The sequence below is a fragment of the Salmo salar genome, chromosome ssa05 (assembly GCF_905237065.1).
Source record: "Salmo salar chromosome ssa05, Ssal_v3.1, whole genome shotgun sequence".
Classification (NCBI taxonomy): domain Eukaryota; kingdom Metazoa; phylum Chordata; class Actinopteri; order Salmoniformes; family Salmonidae; genus Salmo; species Salmo salar.
The window spans coordinates 6,039,598-6,065,069 of record NC_059446.1 but is presented as its reverse complement, the minus strand read 5'-3'; the positions used below and the strand labels follow the sequence as shown (position 1 = coordinate 6,065,069).

The following is a 25,472-nucleotide window of genomic DNA, read 5'->3' as shown; positions in this document are numbered from 1 at the left end:
TGAACGTACACACACACACACACACACACACACACACACACACACACACACACACACACACACACACACACACACGGTAAGAAGAACAAAGGATAGGGGGTGTTGATGTGTTTTTCCCTGAGACGCTGTGTCCCACGACTCCTACAACGGTTCTTCTACCAGATAGGATCCACATGCACTCCTCTTCTTCCTCCTTACCATAACCCTGCATCTTTATAAGTAATTTCCCTCAGTTTATTTCAATCCCTGACATCAATAGTACAGCACACTCTGCTCATTAGAATCAATAGTTGATATAAGAATCAACTGTGAGATGTAAACTGACACATTCCAGTACTTACAATGGCATTAGCTTCTGAAAATCGATGGGTTTACAAGCAGTGGTTAGAACCGGTTCAGGGAACAGAACCGCAAACCGGAAAATAAATACATTTTTCAACAAACGGGAAATGGAAACTGGAACGAAAGTGATCCATACTGTTCCGGACTGTTATTTTAAAAGCATGTGAACCAGTTAATATTGTTTATTTAAGTTCCAGGCATTTTTTTTCTAGTCCCACAACAAAACTCAACAAAGCGCCTATGCCCTCAGTCTGTCACTCAGAAATTTTGTGCATTCTGAAAGTATTCAGACCCCTTCTCTTTTTCCATATTTAGTTACATTACAGCCTCGTTCTAAAAATGTATAAAGTAAAACATTTTCCTCCTCAATCTACACAAAATACCCCATAATGGCAGTGTTTGTCAGAGCAAAAACCAAGCCATGAGGTCGAAGGAATTGTCCGTAGAGCTCCGAGACAGGATTGTGTCAAGGCACAGATCTGGGGAAGGGTACCAACATTTTTTTGCTGCGTTGAAGAGAATGCAGTGGCCTTCATCATCCTTAAATGGAAGAAGTTTGGATCCACCAAGACTCTTCCTAGAGCTGGCAACCTGGCCAAACTGAGCAATCGGGGCGAGAGGTGCCTTGGTCAGGGAGGTGACCAAGAAACCGATGGTCACTCTGACAGAGCTCCAGAGAACCTTTCAGAAGGACAACCATCTCTGCAGCACTCCACCAATCAGGCCTTTATGGTAGAGTGGCCAGACGGAAGACACTCCTCAGTAAAAGGCACATGACAGCCTGCTTGGAGTTTGCCTAAAGGCACCTAAAGGACTCTCAGACCATGAGAAACAAGATTCTCTGGTCTGATGAAACCAAGATTGAACTCTTTGGCCTGAATGCCAAGCATCACATCTGGAGGAAACCTTGCACCATCCCTACGGTGAAGCATGGTGGTGGCAGCATCATGCTCTTTACTTTCCAATAGGACAAAGACCCTAACCACACAGCCAAGACAACGCAGGAGTGGCTTCGGGACAAGTTTCTGAATGTCTTTGAGGGGCCCAGCCAGAGCCCAGACTTGAACCCGATCTAACATCTCTGGAGAGACCTGAAAATAGCTGTGCAGTGTCGCTTCCCATCCAACCTGACAGAGCTTGAGAGGATCTGCAAAGAAGAATGGGAGAAACTCCCGAATACAGGTATGCCAAGCTTGTAGCGTCATACCCAAGAAGACTCAAGGCTATAATCGCTGCCAAATGTGCTTCAACAAAGTACTGAGTAAATGGTCTGAATACTTACACTACCGTTCAAAAGTTTGGGGTCAATTAGAAATGTCCTTGTTTTTGAAAGAAAGTTTTTAAAATAACATCAAATTGATCAGAAATATAGTGTAGACATTGTTCATTTTGGAAATGACTATTGTAGCTGGAAACGGCTGATTTTTAATGGAATATCTACGTAGGCGTACAGAGGCCCATTATCAGCAACCATCACTCCTGTGTTCCAATGGCATGTTGTGTTAGAATTCCTCTGTCCAGTGTCTGTGTTCTTTTGCCCATCTTAATATTATATATTTTTTGGCCAGTCTAAGATATGGCTTTTTCTTTGCAACTCTGCCTAGAAGGCCAGCGTTCCGGAGTCGCCTCTCCAATGTTGACGTTGAGACTGTTGTTTTGCGGGGACTATTTAATGAAGCTGCCAGTTGAGGACTTGAAGCGTCTGTTTCTCAAACTAGACACTAATGTTCTTGTCCGATTGCTCAGTTGTGCACCGGGGCCTCCCACTCCTCTTTCTATTCTGGTTAGAGCCAGTTTGAGCTGTGAAGGGAGTATTACACAGCGTTCTATGAGATCTTCAGTTTCTTGGCAATTTCTCGCATGGAATAGCCTTCATTTCTCAGAACGAGAATAGACTGACGAGTTTCAGAAGGAAGTCCTTTGTTTCTGGCCATTTTGAGCATGTCATCGAACCGACAGATTCTATATATGTATGCTCCAGATACTGAACTAGTACAAAGAAGGCCAGTTTTATTGCTTCTTTAATCAAAACAGTTTTCAGCTGTGCTAACATAATTGCAAAAGGGTTTTCTAATGATCAATTAGCCTTTTAAAATGATAAACTTGGATTAGCTAAAACAACGTGCCATTGGAACACATGAGTGATGGTTGCTGATAATGGGCCTCTGTACGCCTATGTAGATATTCCATACAAATCTGCCTTTTCCAGCTACAATAGTCATTTACAACATTAACAATGTCTACACTGTATTTCTGATCAATTTGATGTTATTTTAATGCACAAAAATTTTGCTTTTCTTTAAAAAACAAGGACATTTCTAAGTGACCCCAAACTTTTGAACGGCTGTGTATGTAAATGTGATATTTCCGTTTTTTTATCTTTAATATATATATTTTTTGCTTTGTCATTATGGGGTATTGTGTGTAGATTGGTGAGGGGGGAAAAACAAACTATTTAATCCATTTTAGAATAAGGCTGTAACGTAACAAAATGTAGAAAGTCAAGGGGTCTGAATACTTTCTGAATGCACTGTATTCCAGTGTCTGCCTGCAAGCTGAAAATATTTGCCTGTATGTGTTTAGGCTGCATGTCCCTCCCCCCTCTGAATCATTGGCTACTGTACTGACGTTACCATAGGTTACTGTACTGACGTTACCATAGGTTACTGTACTGACGTTACCAGCTTGATTCAGAAGATGGGGAGAATTTTTTTATTTTTTATTAGCTAGAGTGCGGCTGAACTGCGTGTGTGAGAGCGACCGCAAGGCGCTACCAATGATGTAGTTAAACCCTAGATTGCTGATGGTCGGCCATATCTCAGTATCAGCAGTCCTCCATAGGAATGGAATTCTACAATATTTCAATTCACTGTTTGAAATTACAGTATTTTATTTTTTTTGCAGTGTGGACAGTAACATTAGTAATGTCAAAAAATTATACTTTAAGGAAAAGGTTTATCTATATTTTTTTATTTGTATGTTTAGTTCACATAATATAATGTTAAGGTGTGTAAGGGCTGTGCCCATGTAGTCGACTGGTTCATTGTTTGGTCGACCGAGATATCTTCAGTCGTGCAGTAACAATTTCTTTTTTTTTTTAAATCATGGTGTAAAAGACTGATTGGCCCCCCAGTCTGAGTGGACTGATCCATTGTGTAGGCCATGGGGATGGCACAGTCCATCAGTTTAAGACATGTGCTACTGAAATTGCATATGGTTATCATTAAAAATATAATTTTATAACAAACGCACTTTCCTCCGTGTTGGACCGTGGTGTTGAAACACGTGCATAAATTCAACGTTAACCAGCATTTTTTTATGTTGAGAACAATGTACTTTGTTAAAGCACCTTTGGCAGCAATTACAGGCTCGAGTCGTCTTGGGTATGACGCTACAAGCTTGGCACACCTGTATTTGGGGAGTTTCTCTCATTCTTCTCTGCAGATCCTCTCAAGCTCTGTCAAGTTGGATGGGGAGCAATGCTGCACAGCTATTTCAAGTCTTTCCAGAGATGTTCGATCGGGTTCAAGTCCAGGCTGTGGCTGGGCCCCTCAAGGACAAGGTGAACCTTTGGAAGGTTGGAAGGTGAACCTTTGCCCCAGTCTGAGGTCCTGAGCACTCTGGAGCAGGTTTTCATCAAGGATCTCTGTACTTTGCTCTGTTCATCTTTGCCTTGATCCTGAGAAGTCTCCCTGTCCCTGTTGCTGAAAAACATCCCCACAGTGTGATGCTGCCACCACTATGCTTCACTGTAGGGATGGTGCCAGGTTTCTACCAGACATGACGCTTGGCATTCAGGCCAAAGAGTTCAATCTTGGTTTCATCAGACCAGAGAATGCTGTTTCTCATGGTCAGAGTCATTTAGGTGTCTTTTGTCAAACTCTATGCGGGCTGTCGTGCCTTTTACTGAGTGGCTTCAGTCTGGCCACTCTACCCATAAAGGCCTGATTGGTGGACTGCTGCAGAGATGGTTGTTCTTCTGGAAGGTTCTCCCATCTTCACAGAGGAACTCTGGAGCTCTTTCAGAGTGACCATTTGGTTATTGGTCACCTCCTTGTGAAGGCCTTTCTCACCTGATTTGCTCAGTTTGGCTGGGCGGCCAGCTCTAGGAAGATTCTTGGTGGTTCCAAACTTCTTCCATTTAAGAATGATGGAGGCCACTGTGTTCTTGGGGACCTTCAATGCTGCAGAAATGTTTTGGTACCCTTCCCCAGATCTGTGACTCGACACAATCCTGTCTCAGAGCTCTATGAACAACTCCTTCGACCTCATGACTTGGTTTTTGCTCTGGCATGCACTGTCGACTGTGGGACCTTTATATAGACAGGTGTGTGCCTTTCCAAATCATGTTCAATTTACAACAGGTGGACTCCAATCAAGTTGTAGAAACATCTCAAGGATGATCAATGGAAACAGAATGCACCTGAGCTCAATTTCAAGTCTCATAGCAAATGGTCTGAATACTTATGTAAATAAGGTATTTGTGTATATATTTTTTTAAATACATTTGGAAGAAATTCTAAAAACCTGTATTCACTTTGTCATTATGGGGTATTGTGTGTAGATTGATGAGCAACATTTTTTTATTTAATCCATTTTAGAATAAGGCTGTAACGTAACAAAATGTGACTCACCACCTGGATTCGGTCTTATGCAGCAACATTTGAATTTCTGTTTTTTACATTGGATAAAAGTAGAGACAGAGCTAGAAAATGGTCTGTCATACACTGCATTGGAGGAAACAATGGGAAAGTAATTCTGCTTTGAAAGTTGATAAACTTGTAAACTCACTTTTGAGAAAACCTTCTTTCAATGTTTTGGTACTACTACTGGAGAGCCCTTCTTTGTCTACACCCATTCAGCATTGTTCACACGCTCTTAAGCCTTAGCCCCACCCATCTCTTTAAGGGTTGATCCAACCGTTCTGTACTAACTTGCCAGCTACTTCCAGACATCTAAGAGAGAGAAAACACCTCACTGAACATAACTTGCCCTATCTGTGGTTTCGCGTTCAGAGCGCAGACTGGATGCTCTGGCCAATAAGTAGGGTTGTTCTGAAAGCTCTGACCTCACAACTACAATCAAGCACCCAAGCTAACATTGGCTAGCTACTTCCAGACACATAATGAGAGAACACCTCTCTCTGACCATTTAACTCTCCCTAGCAGAGCTGGTTAGGCTTTTTTCATGTTATCCAGAGCATTGGTGACTGTAACTGTGCTGCCGGCAACAATTGAATTACGCTTTGTTGGCGACGTTTATTGACACTGGACATATTCATCACGTGTTGAGCGTTCAAAAATGCATCAGCTATTCTGAGCTCTGGCACACTAAGACTAGAGTCTTTTGTTAAGAAATGTAGCTAGATAGCTAGCTAGGTGAACAATGAATCCCAACCATGATGTAATGTTAGTTAGCAAGCCAGCCAGCTAACGTTAGATAGCTAGCTAACAGTATACTTTAAATTTAAATGAAAATACTTCGTCAGAATTAGAGTAGAGTCTTTTGTTAAGACATGCTAGCCAGCAAGCTAGCGAGCTAAACAATGGACCATAATCACATCTCATGACATTACTACCCTGCATGAATCTGCAGGTAGCTAACCAACCAGGTTCTATGGCTATAACTAGTCAAGCAAATGTGTCTGAGATACGAAGAATAAGATCATACACATAATGTTAGCTAGCGACCCAGACATTACACTTGAAATGAAACCACTTTCTGTCAAGTAAGAAACGTGTCATTTCTGAAAATCTTACCAGTATACATCATGGTTGGACGCGTCTCCTGTCTGATGCCATGCATGGTTGCCTTAGTTTGACAATGTAATCCAGACTAGTGTTTTCTCCATCTCCTTAGCTATCATACTCGAATTCCACTGATTTCAAAACTTGTATAACAGAAAATGGAGAGCATACATAACGTTAGCTAGCGAGCCATCCAGCTAACGTTAACTAGCTAACAGTACACTTTAACTTGACATCAGGTTTATGCAGTTTTACTACGCTATATATATATATTTTTTTTAAAGCCACGTTCGACACAATTACCTAAACATACTGACCAGCTCCAATAGACATACGCATGCTATATGGTAGACCAATCCAAACTCATCTCTCGGTATGTCCAGCCCACTCATTATCTCAGCCAATCATGGCTAGCGGGAAGGTGGCTCACTTTCTGTGGGTAAACCAACTAGGCTCGTAATTTAACAATTTTATTCGTATTTGCAAATGGCATACAAGTTTGATATTAAGGCACATGAAAGTTCACATGTTAGAGAAGGCATTTCTGCCAAAAAACACTTTTTATGTTCAAACAGCTCTCCTGTGAAGTCGTGACTTGCGTCATACACCTAGTTTCCTGAATCGGGTCACAAGTGGAAAAAGTCAAGGGGTCGAAATAAACTCAGCAAAAAAATAAACATCCTTTTTTTCAGTACCCTGTCTTTCAAAGATAATGTGTAAAAATCCAAATAACTTCACAAATCTTCATTGTAAAGGGTTTAAACACGGTTTCCCCATGCTTGTTCAGTGAACCATAAACAATTAATGAACATGCACCTGTGGAACGGTCGTTAAGACAGTAACAGCTTACAGACTGTAGGTAATTAAGGTCACATTAAGGTCCTACTGATTCTGAAAAACACCAAAAGAAAGATGCCCAGGGTCCCTGCTAATTTGCGTGAACGTGCCTTGGGCATGCTGCAAGGGGGCATTAGGACTGTAGATGTGGCCAGGGCATTAAATTGCAATGTCCGTACTGTGAGACGCCTAAGACAGCGCTACAGGGAGACAGGATGGACAACTGATCGTCCTCGCTGTGGCAGACCACGTGTAACAACACCTGCACAGGATCGGTACATCCGAACATCACACCTGCGGGACAGGTACAGGATGGCCGAGTTAGACCAGGAACGCACAATCCCTCCATCAGTGCTCAGACTGTCCGCAGTAGGCTGAGAGAAGCTGGACTGAGGGCTTGTAGGCCTGTTGTAAGGCAGGTCCTCACCAGACATCACCGGCAACATCGTGGCCTATGGGCACAAACCCACCGTCGCTGGACCAGACAGGACTGGCAAAAAGTGCTCTTCACTGAGGAGTCACGGCTTTGTCTCACCAGGGTGGTCTGGGGCGTCATGGTCTGGGGTGGTGTGTCACAGCATCGTCGGACTGAGCTTGTTGTCATTGCAGGCAATCTCAACGCTGTGCGTTACAGGGAAGACATCCTCCTCCATCATGTGGTACCCTTCCTGCAGGCTCATCCTGACATAACCCTCCAGCATGACTATGCCACCAGCCATACTGCTCGTTCTGTGCGTGATTTCCTGCAAGACAGGAATGTCAGTGTTCTGCCATGGCCAGCGAAGAGCCCGGATCTCAATCCCATTGAGCACGCCTGGGACCTGTTGGATCGGAGGGTGAGGGCTACGGCCATTCCCCCCAGAAATGGCAGTGAATTTGCAGGTGCCTTGGTGGAAGAGTGGGGTAACATCAGGGCCATTCCCCCCAGAAATCTCCGGGAACTTGCAGGGGCCTTGGTGGAAGTGTGGGGTAAGCAAGAACTGGCAAATCTGGTGCAATGCATGAGGAGGAGATGCACTGCAGTACTTAATGCAGCTGGTGGCCACACCATACACTGACTGTTACTTTTGATTTTGACCTCCCCAAACCCCCCCCTTTGTTCAGGGACACATTATTCAATTTCTGTTAGTCACATGTCTGTGGAACTTGTTCAGTTTATGTCTCACTTGTTGAATCTTGTTATATTCATTCAAATATTTACCCGTTAAGTTTGCTGAAAATAACCGCAGTTGACAGTGAGAGGACGTTTCTTTTTTTTTGTTGTTGCTGAGTTTACTTTTCAAATATAGGCTAGTGTATCAATCAATAATTTATTAGTTAATGTCATCACACAGCATACAAGTCATTCATGATTTTAAATGGAATCAAGCATTTTAGTTTTCAAATAAATTACCAAAGTGACCGTTAAATAATTACTGTAAACAATGAGTAGACCTAAACCGTTCCATTTTGGGAAATTGCAGTCACGCTTTAATGTGACTGTTTTTAGTCTTTGCTGTAATAAAGGATTAAAAAATAAAATAAAAAAATAATGTTACAACAGACTCTTTGGTACGCTTATAATGTATTTAGTGTTTACATTGTTCCAAACGGTCAGAAAAGTTATATTGTAATCTGTACAGCACCTGTTTGGCATACATAATATGAACGCAGCGCTTGCTCCTTACCTTTATTTAAAAATAAATAATTTTAAAACAGTTTTCATTGATCTCCAGTATTTTCCACTGACTTCCCCTTTACCTCCTGTACAATTTAAATATATCATTTTGAATTTTGCAACTTGAAAAGCCGACTCTTCCTCTGTTTACACTACCTCATAGATTGGAACCCCTCTGGACCGATCACTTCTGTTAATATCTGGTCTCCACTGTAACATTATACAACTCTGTTAATTAATATCTTAATATAGGCTAGTCCCTGGGAAAGGCAGTTGTGTGGTTTTGTTGCACCGTAGATAACACATAATTTGATAGGCCCTACATCGATTACACCGCATCGGATGTGGTGAATTGGGAATGTGTGAATCTTTTTACCAGAGCCAAGCGATTTAGTGTCATATTATCAGCAGAGTATGTCGCCGATGAATGAGAGGGCTTTGAGTGTCTCTAGTATAGACCATTCCCAAGCTTATCTAAAGCGCTGAGCTGTGTAGGCTAGGTTTAAGGTTGGGCTAGCTGAGATTAACACACACTCTCACTATCTGAGGTTAACAGGATCACATGGATTAAAGGAGTGCCTTCTCCCCAAGTGCCTATAATCCTACTGTCCACATGGAGATAGGATGGAATCCCTAGCCGCAGTGTGATTATGATACATACACCCGGAGGGGGGCAGTGGGAGACAGCAGTTGATCGTCTCTATCTCTCTAATCCTCCTGGATTAGTTTGATGGGATTACATTAACCTCTGATCGCTAACAGTGGAGGCTCCTCAGAGGAGGAAGGAGAGGACCATCCTCTTCAGTGAATTTCATAAAAATAAAATATTGAAATATATTTAAAAAAAGTTATCCTTTTAAAATAAAACGTTACTAAATACATTAATGTGCAATGAAGGTCTACAGTAGCCTCAACAGCACTCTGTAGAGTAGCACGATGGTGTAGCCGGAGGACGGCTTGCTTCCATCCTCCTCTACGTCCATTGGTTTCAATACACAACCTAGGAGGCTCATGGTTCTCACCCCCTTCCATAGACTTACAATTATGACAACTTCCAGAGGACGTCCTCCAACCTATCAGAGCTCTTGCTGCATGAACTGACCTGTTGTCCACCCAATCAAAGGATCAGTGAATGAATCTAGTATTGAAAGCAAAAGCTACAGCTAGCTAGCGCTGCAGTGCATTGAATGTGGTGAGTAGTTTACTCAAAGAGAGAGAGAGAAGACATTAATTGAACAGTTTTGAACAAATTAAATTCTTAAAAATGAAGGAGCTTGAGAGAGAGCTATATATTATTAATTTTTCTTTTTTCTTTTTTTACTTTCACTTAGCTAGCGAATGCAGCTAGTTAGTTTAGCCTACTGAAACACCCTGCTCAAACAGAGAGATGTTATGTTAGCTAGCTGGCTATGGCTATCCAACACAACACTGAAACTCTTCCAAGTCAAGTTAAGCTTTTAGTCTTATTAATTTATTGCCACCGGGGCCTACCGGTGTAACTGCTAAACTGCTTGCAAACACTGTACTGCATGATTGTAGCGAGTTTTTCTAACGTGTTAGTTCTAGTAGCTATGGTGACCTATGACGCAAATATGGTGACAACGATGTAGGCTGTGTGTAGACGTTAGTGGTTATGATTTGAAGTTTTGGTTTGTAAAGATTTTTTTTTCCGCCTAGTCAGAGAAAGCTGATGTGTTGCGCACTGTAGTCCACAAGCTAAGCGAAGAGGAGAGGAGGAGTGCATGTAGATGTGAGGAAGAATACAACGATCAAAGGGATCTCGCTGTTACGTGGCTGCTATGAAAGTGAAATGTGTTTGTGTGTGATCAGGGGTGTATTCATTCCGCCAATTCTGTTGAAAAATGTTTCTTAAACGGAAGCAAACGGAACAAAATGAGAGAAACATACCTGAATGTATCCAATATAAACTCTTGTTTGCAACTGTTGGACTCATGAATACGCTCTATGTCAGCTAGATGCAGACAAGCGTGTGCAAGGCAATATTGAATATGTCAATGTCTGTTACCTTGATTACTGAAATTTCTCGCGACCTGTGCACTTGCATTGTAAACTTTCATTCATAGGCTAGGTTGTAGCAACTTCATGATGGGTACAGGAAACATTATCATGTATCATGTAATAGCCTAAACCTATTGTTGTTACATTGAACTGGGTGAATGGAATATGAAGGACAGTCAACCAATATGCTGTAATAGAATTAAGGCCATGCTCATGAAACCATTATAATTGTCCTCCCTAATCTTAAACGGCCCTGACCTCCACTGATCTCCAACTAATACCTTACCTGGACTCGCACTCTGTTGTACTCCCCAGTCACAGCCAGATCCCAGGTCCCAGGGGCATCCTGAATAACAAAAGAAATAAAGAATTCCGTCCCTCCCCCATCGTTTCCCTGTCTGTCTGCCTGTGTGTGATTGAAGGGGTGATGGTGATATGTTGCTAATTGAAAGGGAAGTGGCAACAACAGATCTAAGTCTACTCTAAGAGGCAATCAATAACAACATGCTTAGGGTCATTTCCATGTAAAAGGACCCATGAACACCAACATGTGAATTTTTATAGGAGCCAGTTGCAGTGTGTGGGTAAAATCTCTGGGGAAGCCAGAAAAAAAAGAAGCCATATTTGAACCTATGTGTTGTGATAATTGCCTTGTCTGCTTTATAACCTGTTAGTTCATATGCCTTGCGACCGTGATATATAAAGGCCTAAAGGCTGAGACAATAAGATGACACAGTGGCAGAATAAATTCAACCACACCTTTTTATTTCATCACAAAATTGGAGAGCAACTTCTGTCCGGTGAAGTCCACAAAACAGTTACGTGACCTACAGCATGTTCAAGCAAGTTGATGTTTCCGACATTCTGACAAATGTAATCAAAAATCTAATCAAACACTTCATGAGAGCTCATGTTGCGCAACATTTCTAGAGGGTTTGAAATTGCACAAGTGATGGCCTCTACTAAAAAGAGGAGAACCCCCATCAGCTTTCTATAGGCTAGGCCTACTATATTTATTTCTCAACTTTCCTAATATTAAGCACATTGCTTATGTTTACAACAGGAGTATAGCCTACCTGGCTGGCATGAACATGAACCACAGGAAAGCGTCCTCCATTCGCTATTTAAGTGCATAGATGACATATTATTTTTTTTCCCGCTGCCCCCGTTTTGATACAAGTGCATGATAAATGGTCCATTGTAAATCAAAACAAAATTCACACGTATATGGAAATACTAGATTAAATCAAGAATAGTCTGATAAGTGACAATATTAGCCTATCACTTGTGAATTATATATTATCACTTGTGAATGATGTAGAGCATAAGAAACAATACTTTTTCCCCCAGACTTTTTCGAATCATAGTCTTGTGTCACAACTAAAGTGCCTGTGGTTGTATTCATTTGGGATCTATCCCCATCCCACAACTGTCCCAGACTATGTTTTGGAATATTTATTTCTCACACAGAATGTCAACTGTGGTACTATGGAGGATAGTAGATTGACATAGGCTAGTGCTTTTGCTGTTCGTTAGGCCTACTCATCTTGTTGACTGACGTAAAGTAAATGTGGACAGTTCTTCCAACTTCTTTCAATATGCAACTCGGGATTGGATAAGGACGCGGGCAGTTGTGTCCCCGATGGGTCTGTCTTCACTTGTAGCCTGTGAGAAAGACCCGATCCCGTGATGGAGAGCCATGTGAGTGAGAGGTGATTCAGAGCACCCAGCACTCAGGTAGAAGGGCAGAACGCAGCACTCTGGGTCAAGGGCCGCTGGCCGCAAAAGGCATGGATTTTTTTAGGGTGCATTGCGGCCACACTAAGGGGATGCGGTCATTAAATTATAGACCTTATCAAGTGCTTGTCAAATTGTGAATGAGAGACTGATGTAGTGTGTACAGCCTGCTTGCTCAAAAAAACTAAGCAGAGCTCATGCCTTTCAAGCAACTTTTTTCAAGTCATCATTAGAGTCTCATCATGCAGCCTTAGAATGTATTTAAAATCAAAACATATAGCCCAAAGGTTCTAGAATAACTAAAGTTACATTAATAACTCTAAATGAAGCATATACAGTTGAAGTCGGAAGTTTACATACACCTTAGCCAAATACATTTAAACTCAGTTTTTAATAATAATAGAGTGATTTATTTCAGCTTTTATTTCTTTCATCGCATTCCCAGTGGATCAGAAGTGTACATACACTCAGTTAGTATTTGGTAGCATTGCCTTTAAATTGTTTAACTTGGGTCAAACATTTCAGGTAGCCTTCCACAAGCTTCCCACAATAAGTTGGGTGAATTTTGGCCTGGTTTGTAGGCCTCTTTGCTCGCACACACTTTTTTTCAGTTCTCCCCACAAATGTTCTGTAGGATTGAGGTCAGGGCTTTGTGATGGCCACTCCAATACCTTGACGTTGTTGTCCTTAACCATTTTGCCACAACTTTGGAAGTATGCTTGGGGTCATTGTCCAATTGGAAGACACTTTTGCGACCAAGCTTTAACTTCCTGACTGATGTCTTGAGATGTTGCTTCAATATATCCACATAATTTTCCTGCCTCATGATGCCATCTATTTTGTGAAGTGCACCAGTCCCTTCTGCAGCAAAGGACCCCCACAACATGATGCTGCCACCCCCGTGCTTCACAGTTGGGATGGTGTTCTTTGGCTTTCAAGACTCCCCCTTTTTCCTCCAAACATAATGATGGTCATTATGGCCAAACAGTTCTATTTTAGTTTCATCAGACCAGAGGACATTTCTCCAAAAAGTACGATCTTTGTCCCCATGTGCAGTTGCAAACCGTAGTCTGGCTTTTTGATGGCCGTTTTGGAGCAGTGGCTTCTTCCTTGCTGAGCAGCCTTTCAGGTTATGTCGATATAGGACTTGTTTTACTGTGGATATAGATACTTTTGTACCTGTTTCCTCCAGCATCTTCACAGGGTCCTTTGCTGCTGTTCTGGGATTGATTTGCACTTTTCGCAGAGACATCTTTTTCTGAAATTTTCTAAGCTGTTTAAAGGCACAGTCAACTTAGTGTATGTAAACTTCTGACCTACTGGAATTGTCATACAGTGAATTATAAGTGAAATAATCTGTCTGTAAACAATTGTTGGGAAAAATACTTGTAATGCACAAAGTAGATGTCCTAACCGACTTGCCAAAACTATAGTTTGTTAACAAGAAATGTGTGGAGTGGTTTAATTTTTTTTTTTTTATGACTCCAACCTAAGTGTATGTAAACTTCCGACTTCAACTGTAGTAATACCTATTTCTTTGTTAACCGTTCCACACAGAATAGCCGCATGTGCGGACTCCCTCAAATCCTTTGGAGAAAATAGCCTTTCTATTTTATTCAGCTTTGTTCAATTGTATTCTTGTCAGCTGAATGAACTAGTATAGCCCACAGCCATTTGGTAAAACCACAATTAGGGCATAAGAACAACTCACAAGTGTGATATTCTGTTCTTCTGAAACAGACTACATTTTATTCATATCATGCTTCTTTATATCTGTCTAAAATAAAGAATGGATTTATTGTGATACTGTAGGCTATATTACAGAAACATGGATTTATTGTGATGGTGTAGACTATATTACATGGATTTATTGTGATGGTGTAGGTAGACTATATTACATGGATTTATTGTGATGGTGTAGGCTATATTATAGAAACATGGATTTATTGGGATGCTGTAGGCTATATTACAGAAACATGGATTTATTGGGATGCTGTAGGCTATATTACAGAAACATGGATTTATTGTGATAGTGTAGACTATATTACATGGATTTATTGTGATGATGTAGACTATATTACATGGATTTATTGTGATGGTGTAGGCTATATTACATGGATTTATTGTGATGGTGTAGGTAGACTATATTACAGAAACATGGATTTATTGTGATGGTGTAGACTATATTACATGGATTTATTGTGATGGTGTAGGTAGACTATATTACAGAAACATGGATTTATTGTGATGGTGTAGGTAGACTATATTACAGAAACATGGATTTATTGTGATGGTGTAGACTATATTACATGGATTTATTGTGATGGTGTAGGCTATATTACAGAAACATGGATTTATTGTGATGTGTAGGCTATATTACATGGATTTATTGTGATGGTGTAGACTATATTACATGGATTTATTGTGATGGTGTAGGCTATATTACATGGATTTATTGTGATGGTGTAGAATATATTACATGGATTTATTGTGATGGTGTAGACTGTATTACATGGATTTATTGTGATGGTGTAGGCTATATTACATGGATTTATTGTGATGGTGTAGACTATATTACATGGATTTATTGTGATGGTGTAGACTATATTACAGAAACATGGATTTATTGTGATGGTGTAGGCTATATTACATGGATTTATTGTGATGGTGTAGGCTATATTACATGGATTTATTGTGATGGTGTAGGCTATATTACATGGATTTATTGTGATGGTGTAGGCTATATTACATGAATTTATTGTGATGGTGTAGACTATATTACATGGATTTATTGTGATGGTGTAGGTAGACTATATTACATGGATTTATTGTGATGGTGTAGAATATATTACATGGATTTATTGTGATGGTGTAGACTATATTACATGGATTTATTGTGATGGTGTAGACTATATTACAGAAACATGGATTTATTGTGATGGTGTAGACTATATTACATGGATTTATTGTGATGGTGTAGACTATATTACAGAAACATGGATTTATTGTGATGGTGTAGACTATATTACATGGATTTATTGTGATGGTGTAGACTATATTACATGGATTTATTAGACTTTTTCAAATGTAGATGTTCCAAAAGGTCTGCATCAGTGACTGGTAGACTGTGTGTTGAAGCCAGGAGATGCTACATGTGTTTATGTTAATTAACAGGTCAATTACCATGAGACCGACAGTTACTTGCTTGACAATCGCCGGCTGACCTAATTTTGTGACCAACCATAGCCCTTCACAAGCAGGTGACTCACACACCATGATTTTTCTAGGATTTGTTTTGCTGACCCAAAAAATTATCTATAACTGGGCTAATAACTCACTAACTACCAATGAATATCAACAAATGTGCTTGATTTGATCTCAAACGAATCTCATGACTGGATGATTTGAAAGCCACTTGTGCCTGTCAATGCAGGCCTGCAATAATTATACAGTGATGCGAGGACAGTGTGTAACACATTACATCTGGAAGACACTGATACAATTCTGGTCGGAGTAGCCTAATTGTTTGAGTAGCCTAATTGTTTGAGTAGCCTAATTGTTTGATATTGTGATTTTAGCGTGATTTAACAAAAATAATTTACCTTTCCAATCAGACAACTTAAATCTATATTCTTCATGTCCAAAAATCTTTTTACTTTCCCCAGGCAAGCAGACAAGTGTTAGTGTTGAGCCCTGCTGTACTTAACTATACTCTACTCTACTGTATTGAACTCTACTGTACTGAACTATACTCTACTGTACTGTATTGGACTCTACTGTATTGAACTATACTCTACTGTATTGAACTATACTCTACTGTATTGAACTATACTCTACTGTACTGAACTCTACTGTACTGTATTGGACTCTACTGTACTGAACTCTACTGTACTGTATTGGACTCTACTGTACTGAACTATACTCTACTGTACTGTATTGGACTCTACTGTACTGAACTATACTCTACTGTACTGTATTGGACTCTACTGTACTGAACTATACTCTACTGTACTGTATTGGACTCTACTGTACTGAACTATACTCTACTGTACTGTATTGGACACTACTGTACTGAACTATACTCTACTGTACTGTATTGAACTCTACTATACTGAACTATACTCTACTGTACTGTATTGAACTCTACTATACTGAACTATACTCTACTGTATTGATCTCTACGTTACTGAACTATGATCTCTACTTGACTATACTGAACTCTACTGTAATTTACTGAGCAGAACTCTACTGTAATTTACTGAGCAGAACTCTACTGTAATTTACTCAGCTGAACTCTACTGTAATTTACTGAGCTGAACTCTACTGTAATTTACTGAGTTCTACTGTTTTGTAATTTTATCTACAAACTTGTGAAACATAGACATTGGTTTACATTTGGTTTGTTTCAGATCATTCCGAAATTGATCTTGTTTGGTGGTGGAGATAATTAAAATAATATCCAGTGTATTGAATAATAAAACAAATAAACAAAGGATGATATTGCATATTCCTACCTTTTTTTGTTGTTGTGTAGGCTACCTATTTAGGATACACCACCAGGAAGAGAGTGACAAACATATCCATAATTATGCATTTCTTTTTAGTACAGATCAGGGACCGAAAATTTAAATTCTGTTATCGGGTGTAAATCCACTTCACTTACAGTAGTTCATTAACCAAAATATATATTTTTTTCAAACTCAAGATGTCATAGCTGACATTCTTTCTGCAGACATCTTTGAATATTAATTCGGAGCAGATATTTTTTAAGAGTTGTTGGAAAACGTGGTCACATCACAAAAACTTATGGAGATTTAACCGAAAATCTGTTACCAAATTTAGCATCTGCACAGTTCTTCCAGTACGTGTGTTTTTTTGTAAAATGTTCAATAAATGGCTAAAAGTAGTCCTTGTTCATAGAGTTAAAATCAATGATTTTACTTTGGCATACATTTTAAGTGGAATTGACCTTTTAGATGAATCCTGTAATAATTATGGCTAGTCATTGTATGATCTTTATGCCAATGAGGCCTCTACAGCTACGGGCTACTATGGTAACCCTGAATATATTATATATTCCAGAGACTCTTCAGCATTAGTAACGGACTTTCTGACGTACAGAAGCTGTGTGAAGAAACCACTTTATTCCAACTGTCATCATTTCAAACTAGGCCAAGACAGGCAACCCTCCATTCACTCACAGGGCTCACTATGTCCACTAGTCCAGCATTAAGACTATATGTGTGTCTACAGTCAGTGTACTTTATGTGTATATTATTTATATATATATATACACACACACACTATATGTACTTTGAGGGAGTATGAGTAGTGTTCATCTAACCTTTTGTTTGTGTGTTTTATTCAACAGTTACTAGGCGCAGCCTTCCTGGGCATAGGGCTGTGGGCATGGGCCGAGAAGGTAAGGAAAAACATTACTATTCAAATGTTATCATGACATTGTTTTTGGATTTTCCAGATAGTCAGAATTCTCAACAACAACTACAACAATAAACAGCGAACATACTGCCTTTCTCCAGTAGTTTTGGCTAACAGCAACAGCAAAAAGAGAAGTCTTATTTTTCACCATGATAGAACTGATTCTGTTACAATAAATGTTTCTTGTTGAATATTTTGCAGGTGAGCACCTGTGATTTCTATTTGAAGTGGGATAAATATTATGTCAGGGTAGCCTGGAGGGATAAATACATACTGATGTCAGGGTAGCCTGGAGGGATAAATACATACTGATGTCAGGGTAGCCTGGAGGGATTAATACATACTGACGTCAGGGTAGCCTGGAGGGATAAATACATACTGATGTCAGGGTAGCCTGGAGGGATTAATACATACTGATGTCAGGGTAGCCTGGAGGGATAAATACATACTGAGGTCAGGGTAGCCTGGAGGGATTAATACATACTGATGTCAGGGTAGCCTGGAGGGATAAACACATACTGATGTCAGGGTAGCCTGGAGGGATTAATACATACTGATGTCAGGGTAGCCTGGAGGGATAAATACATACTGATGTCAGGGTAGCCTGGAGGGATTAATACATACTGATGTCAGGGTAGCCTGGAGGGATAAATACATACTGATGTCAGGGTATCCTGGAGGGATAAATACATACTGATGTCAGGGTAGCCTGGAGGGATTAATACATACTGATGTCAGGGTAGCCTGGAGGGATTAATACATACTGATGTCAGGGTAGCCTGGAGGGATTAATACATACTGAAGTCAGGGTATCCTGGAGGGATAAATACATACTGATGTCAGGGTAGCCTGGAGGGATAAATACATACTGATGTCAGGGTAGCCTGGAGGGATAAATACATACTGATGTCAGGGTAGCCTGGAGGGATAAATACATACTGATGTCAGGGTAGCCTGGAGGGATAAATACATACTGATGTCAGGGTAGCCTGGAGGGATTAATACATACTGATGTCAGGGTAGCCTGGAGGGATTAATACATACTGATGTCAGGGTAGCCTGGAGGGATTAATACATTCTGATGTCAGGGTAGCCTGGAGGGATAAATACATACTGATGTCAGGGTAGCCTGGAGGGATAAATACATACTGATGTCAGGGTAGCCTGGAGGGATTAATACATACTGATGTCAGGGTAGCCTGGAGCGATAAATACGCAGCAGTAGCTCAACGCACCAAAAGTGCAATGAAGAAAAATATAAATGCAACATGTAAAGTGTTGGTTTCCATACACAAAAAAGGCTTATTTCTCTCATTGTGTGCTCAAATTTGTTTACATCCTTGTTAGTGAGCATTTCTCCTTTGCCAAGATAATCCATCCACCTGACAGGTGTGTCATATCAAGAAACTGATTAAACAGCATGACCATTACACAGGTGCACCTTGTGCTGGGGAGGCCACTCTAAAATGTGCCGTTTTGTCACACAACACAATACCACAGATGTCTCAAGTATTGAGGGAGTGTGTAATTGGCATGCTGACTGAAGGAATGTCCTCCAGAGCTGTTGCCAGAGAATTTAATGTTCAGTTCTCTACCTTACCTTAAGCTGTCTCCAACGTCGTTCTAGAGAATTTGGCAGTACGCCCATCAAGCCTCACAACCGCAGACCAGGTGTAACCAGGCCAGCCCAGGACCTTCACATCCGGCTTCTTCACCTGCGGGATCGTCTGAGACCAGCCACCCGGACAGCTGATAAATCTTTGGGTTTGCACAAACGAAGATTTTCTGAACAAACTGTCAGAAACTGTCTCGGGGAAGCTCATCTGCGTGTTCGTCCTTACCAGGGTCTTGATCTGACTGCAGTTCTGCATTGTAATCGACTTCCTCACCTTTGATGTCCACTGGCACGCTAGAGAAGTGGTATGGAGTCGTGTAGGTGAGCAGTTTGCTGATGTCAACGTTGTGAACAGAGTGCCCCGTGGGGTTATGGTATGGGGCAGGCATAAGCTACGGACAACAAACACAGTAGCATTTTATCGATGGCAATTAGAATGCACAGAGATACCGTGATGAGATCCTGAGGCCCACTGTCGTGCCATTCATCCGCTTCCATCACCTCATGTATTATCATGATAATGCACGGCCCCATGTCACAAGGATCCGTACACAATTCCTGGAAGCTGAAAATGACCCAGTTCTTCCATGGCCTGCATACTCACCAGACATGTCACCCATTGAGAATGTTTGGGATTCTCTGGATCGACGTGTACGACAGCGCGTTCCAGTTCCCGCCAATATCCAGCAGCTTCGCACAGCCATTGAAGAGTTGTGGGACAACATTCCAAAGACCACAATCAACAGCCTGATCCCCCCCCCCCCCATTTAATAAATAAATAAAATTAAACTCTGTACGAAGGAGATGTGTCCACATCACCGACAAACTAACATGGTCCAAGCACACCAAGACAGTCGTGAAGAGGGCATGACAAAACCTGTTCCCCCTCAGGAGACTGAAAAGATTTGGCATGGGTCCTCAGATCCTCAAAGGGTTCTACAGCTGCACCATCGAGAGCATCCTGACTGGGTGCATCACTGTCTGGTATGGCAACTGCTCGGCCTCCTGACCGCAAGGCACTACAGAGGGTAGTACGTACGGCCCAGTACATCACGCCCAGTACATCACTTTCTGCCATCCAGGACTTCTGGATGGGTGTCAGAGGAATTTGATTTAATTTGTCACGCTGCATTAGGCAAATGATGGTCACACCAGGTACTGACTGGTTTTCTGTTCCACGCCCTTACCTTTTTGTTTTTTTAAGGTATCTGTGACCAACAGAGGCATATCTGTATTCCCAGTCATGTGAAACCCATAGATTAGGCCCTATTGAATTTATTTCAGTTGACTGATTTCCTTTGTTGTTTTTATTAAATTAAGATGTTCAAATGTCATATATCCATGAAAGGATAATTGAATTTAGACAAAGCTTTTTTTTTTTTAAAGCTTAAAAAAAACAACAAAAAAAAAACATTTTTACTCCTAATCGAATGCTAGTGTCTGTTCAGATATCTGGCTATTTAATTCACCATGCCCATCCCTAGCCTGTAGTGGTATACTATCGAGAGCTGTGTATATCCCTGTAAATATATTGCTCTGTCTCCTACAGCACACATCTTTACCGGTCTAAGGCTGCGTTTACACAGGCAGCACAATTTGGATATTTATGCCCAATTATTTGCAGAAGACCTGATCTTTTTGGTCAAAAGAGGAATCAGAATTGGGCTGCTTGTGTAACTCAGCGTTTGAGCCTTACAGCCCAGCACTCTGCCTTTACCTCAACCTCCCTCTGTAATAAAGAACCATGTTAGCTAACAGCTACGGGTGGCTAAACACAAAAAATCACATTTACATTCCAATTACATTTACTTTTAAAAATGGCCATAATAATGGGGAATTGTCATTGTGTGCATCCCACAACAACCAAGACCACCATCACAGCCACGATGAGAAACCATATGCTTTACATTATAAATTAATTTCAGAGGCATTTGTCTTAATCAGATGTATTATTTATGTCTTTGTATCTAGGACAGCGTCTGTCTAACATAGACGGCTGATAACATAGATTAGATTACATATTTTAATGTCAGTCTGGGTAATAACGTTGTGGATTCTCGGTTTCTCTCTCTGTCTGCTTCTCTCTACCCCTGTCTCTCTCTGTCTGTCTCTCTCTGTCTGTCTCTCTCTGTCTGCTTCTCTCTGTCTGTCTCTGTGTCTCCCTCTCTTGTCTCCCTCTCTGTCTGCTTCTCTCTGTCTGCTTCTCTCTCTGTCTACCTCTGTCTGCTTCTCTCTCAACCTCTGTCTGCTTCTCTCGCTGTCTCTCTGTCTCTCTACCCCTGTCTCTCTACCCCTGTCTCTCTCTGTCTGTCTCTCTCTGTCTGTCTCTCTCTGTCTGCTTCTCTCTGTCTGTCTCTGTGTCTCCCTCTCTTGTCTCCCTCTCTGTCTGCTTCTCTCTGTCTGCTTCTCTCTCTGTCTACCTCTGTCTGCTTCTCTCTCAACCTCTGTCTGCTTCTCTCGCTGTCTCTCTGTCTCTCTACCTCTGTCTCTCTACCTCTGTCTCTACATCTGTCTGTCTGCTTCTCTATGTCTCTGTCTGCTTCTCTCTGTCTCTGTTTCTCTCTCTACCTCTGTCTCTTCATCTCTCTCGCTCCCTCTCTATATAGGCCGTCATTGTAAATAAGAATTTGTTCTTAACTGACTTGCCTAGTTAAATAAAGGTTGAAACATGTTTGTTTTTATTCTAAATAAGCTTTGTTGCACAATCAAAGGTCAATACACCGCATTTAAAACAGTCAGCAATAATCAAATGAATTCAGGGCTTTGTAAAATGATACCTAGGATAAATATAAGTCTTCAACCAGAAGGCCCATCAATAATGTTATTATTTAATTTAAATAAAACAGTTTAAACTGCTTTTTTTGCAATAGTCACTCATCTGGCTTTCAGGTCTGCCTATGAAAATGCCCTTTTTTGTTACAAATTTAACCAGAGCTATGGACAACGCACATCAACTAATAACAACCAACTTCTGGGAGAAGAAATGAACAGGTCTCAAACAATCTCTCAAACACAAGCTCACCTGCTAGTGAGTATCCAGCTAGTCTTTATATTTAGAGTCTAGCCAACTTGTCTTGCTAATAAGGTAGAACAGTTGTACCGTTATGAATACACCCTCCTGTCCTTCTCTAACTGTTTGAACAACACGGCCCGTTCATTTTACATTTACATTTTAGTCATTTAGCAGACGGTCTTATTCAGAGCGACTTACAGTAGTGAATGCATACATTTCATTTCATGCATTATTTTGTTTGTTTTTGTACTGGCCCCCCGTGGGAATCGAACCCACAACCCTGGCGTTGCACACACCATGCTGGCGTTGCAAACACCATGCTCTACCAACTGAGCCATGTAGATGTTGAAATCCAGTGGCCTACCTGGATAAGATAATGCTTATTTCTCAGAATTGGAATGAGAAGCGAATTCCTTATAGATATGAATATTTTTATGCTCGTTACACATTTTATAAAAACACAGACTAGACAGCTAGCATGTAACAGTCTAGCTATAATCCTTCTAGGGGTACGTGGTACCGCGACAGAAACTGAGCATGAATTTTCATCCCGTTCTTAGTAGGGTCTTTTCTAAATTTGGGGAGTTGAGACATAAAAAGGGTTAACCAATCAATCAATCAATCAAATGTATTTATAATGCCCTTCTTATATCAGCTGCAGGTGTAGAAGCACGGTGGCTAGGAAGAACCCCCTAGAAAGGCCGGAACATAGGAAGAAACCTAGAGAGGAACCAGGCTGGGGGTTGCCAGGGGTAGCCAGTCCTCTTCTGGCTGTGCCGGGTGGAGATTATAACAGAACATGGCCAAGATGTTCATAGATGACCAGCAGGGTCAGATAATAATGATCACAGTGGTTGTAGAGGGTGCAACAGGTCAGCACCTCAGGAGTAAATGTCAGTAGGCTGTTCATATCCGATCATTCAGAGTAGAGACAGCAGGAGCGGTAGAGATAGAGGGTTGAAAATAGCAGGTCTGGGACAGATAGCACGTCCGGTGAACAGGTCAGGGTTCCATAGCCGCAGGCAGAACAGTTGAAACTGGAGCAGCAGCACGACCAGGTGGACTGAGGACAGCAAGGAGTCATCAGGCCAGGTAGTCCTGAGGCATGGTCCTAGGGCTCAGGTCCTCTGAGAGAGAGAGAGAGAAAGAGAGAGATTCACACAGGACACGGGATAAGACAGGAGAAATACTCCAGATATAAGACTGACCCTAGCCCCCCGACACAAACTACTGCAGCATAAATACTGGAGGCTGAGACAGTCAAATAATGTGTCTATGTTTCGGTGTCCATATGACCCATTTATGTTGAACCAAACCTCAAATGCAAATGGTGAGTTTAAACTGCTTGTTGTCAAAATAAGTTATCTTTCTTCTTTGTTGTGAGTTACAGGGGGAGGGGCTTGGTTGCAGGGGGAGGGGCTTGGTGTATGAGAGTGGGAAGGTGCACAGCATAGGAGGGAAGGAGACGTGACCAAAAAGACACAAACAGTCATAAAATGAACAGGGTGTTAAGGGAGGTCGTGTGTTAGGGGAAGTAGGGGGAGGGGACTGCCTGTTCGTCTGTATTTATTGTCCTGGAAGGGAAGGCCTAGTCTCTCACAGTAAGGTGTGTTGTTGTATTGGCTTTTTATATCATGCCAAAGAAGAGGTTGCGAAACACTGCTTTCTTACATAAATTTCACCTGCATTTCTTCTTCTTTTTTGTACTCTTACGCTTTCTGTGGTCATTTTGTCTATATATCTGTAATAACCCCTTGGTCCTCCTGTCCTCCAGGGGGCGTTGTCTGTCAATATATCTGTAATAACACCCTTGGTCCTCCAGGGGGTGCTGTCCAACATGGCCTCCATAACAGACCTGGGAGGTTAGGGTGCTGTATATCTGTAATAACACCCTTGGTCCTCCTGTCCTCCAGGGGGTGCTGTCCAACATGGCGTCCATAACAGACCTGGGAGGCTTCGACCCTGTGTGGCTGTTCATCGTAGTGGGAGGAGTCATGTTCATCCTGGGATTCGCTGGTTGCATTGGGGCGTTACGGGAAAACACCTTGCTGCTCAAATTTGTGAGTTTAAATTAAGTTTATACTTTTAATGAATTATGCTTTATTCATCCTTACACGGAACCCAAACCGGCTGTGCGCGTGCACCATCCTGCGCCATCGTGCATACATTTATTGTGTCCCCCCCACACAAAACGCGATGACGACACACAGGTTAAAATATCAAAACAAACTCTGAACCAATTATATTAATTTGGGGACAGGTTGAAAAGCATTAAACATTTACGGCACTTTAGCTAGTTAGCTTGCACTTGCTAGCTAATTTGTCCTGTGATATAAACATTGAGTTGTTATTTTACCTAAAATGCACAAGGTCCTCTACTCCATCAATTAATCCACACATAAAACAGTCAACCGAATTGTTTCTAGTCATCTCTCTTCCTTCCAGGCTTTTTCTTCTCTTGACTTTATATTGCGATTGGCAACTTTCATAAATTGCGTGCATTACCGCCACTGACCTCGTTCGTTTTTCAGTCACCCACGTGGGTATAACCAATGAGGCTATGGCACGTGGGTACCTGCTTTTATAAACCAATGAGGAGATGGGAGAGGCAGGACTTGCAGTGCGATCTGCGTCAGAAATAGAAAGGAGTTCTATTTTAGCCCTTGGCAACGCAGACGCTCGTTGACGTGCGCGAGCAGTAATTGAATAACATAGATTTCAAAATGTATTTTGCAACGCTCGCGTACGCGACGCAAGCGGTGTGGTCAGCCTATTAGAGTTCAGCTATGTATTTCTTATATAGCCTACTTAGTTTAATCTCTCTGTGGATAGTAAGGCTGTGGCCTTGGGCGATAACATGTGGAACCTCATGGTTAATCTAATTTCTACCTTCAGCTCTGCTATCCACATCTTTTTTCACACCCTGGTGGCATAGACACTTTACCCCTACCTACATGTACAAATTACCTTGACTAACCTGTACCCCCGTACATTGACTCGGTACCGGTTCCCCCTGTACATAGCCCAAAAATATACATACTATTAGTATATACAATTAGTTTTTCG

The 25,472-nt window shown here is 41.3% G+C and overlaps 1 protein-coding gene across 1 annotated transcript in view; it reads left to right on the top strand.

Moving 5' to 3' along the window:
• The window catches only part of LOC106604155 (tetraspanin-17), a 42,373-nt gene that overhangs the window by 4,127 nt on the left and 12,774 nt on the right, over nucleotides 1–25,472 (top strand). Inside the window, exons 2-3 of the mRNA XM_014198571.2 lie at nucleotides 17,711–17,761; nucleotides 24,320–24,466. Of these exons, the coding sequence (XP_014054046.1) occupies nucleotides 17,711–17,761; nucleotides 24,320–24,466 (198 nt within the window). The remainder of the gene's footprint in view (nucleotides 1–17,710; nucleotides 17,762–24,319; nucleotides 24,467–25,472) is intronic.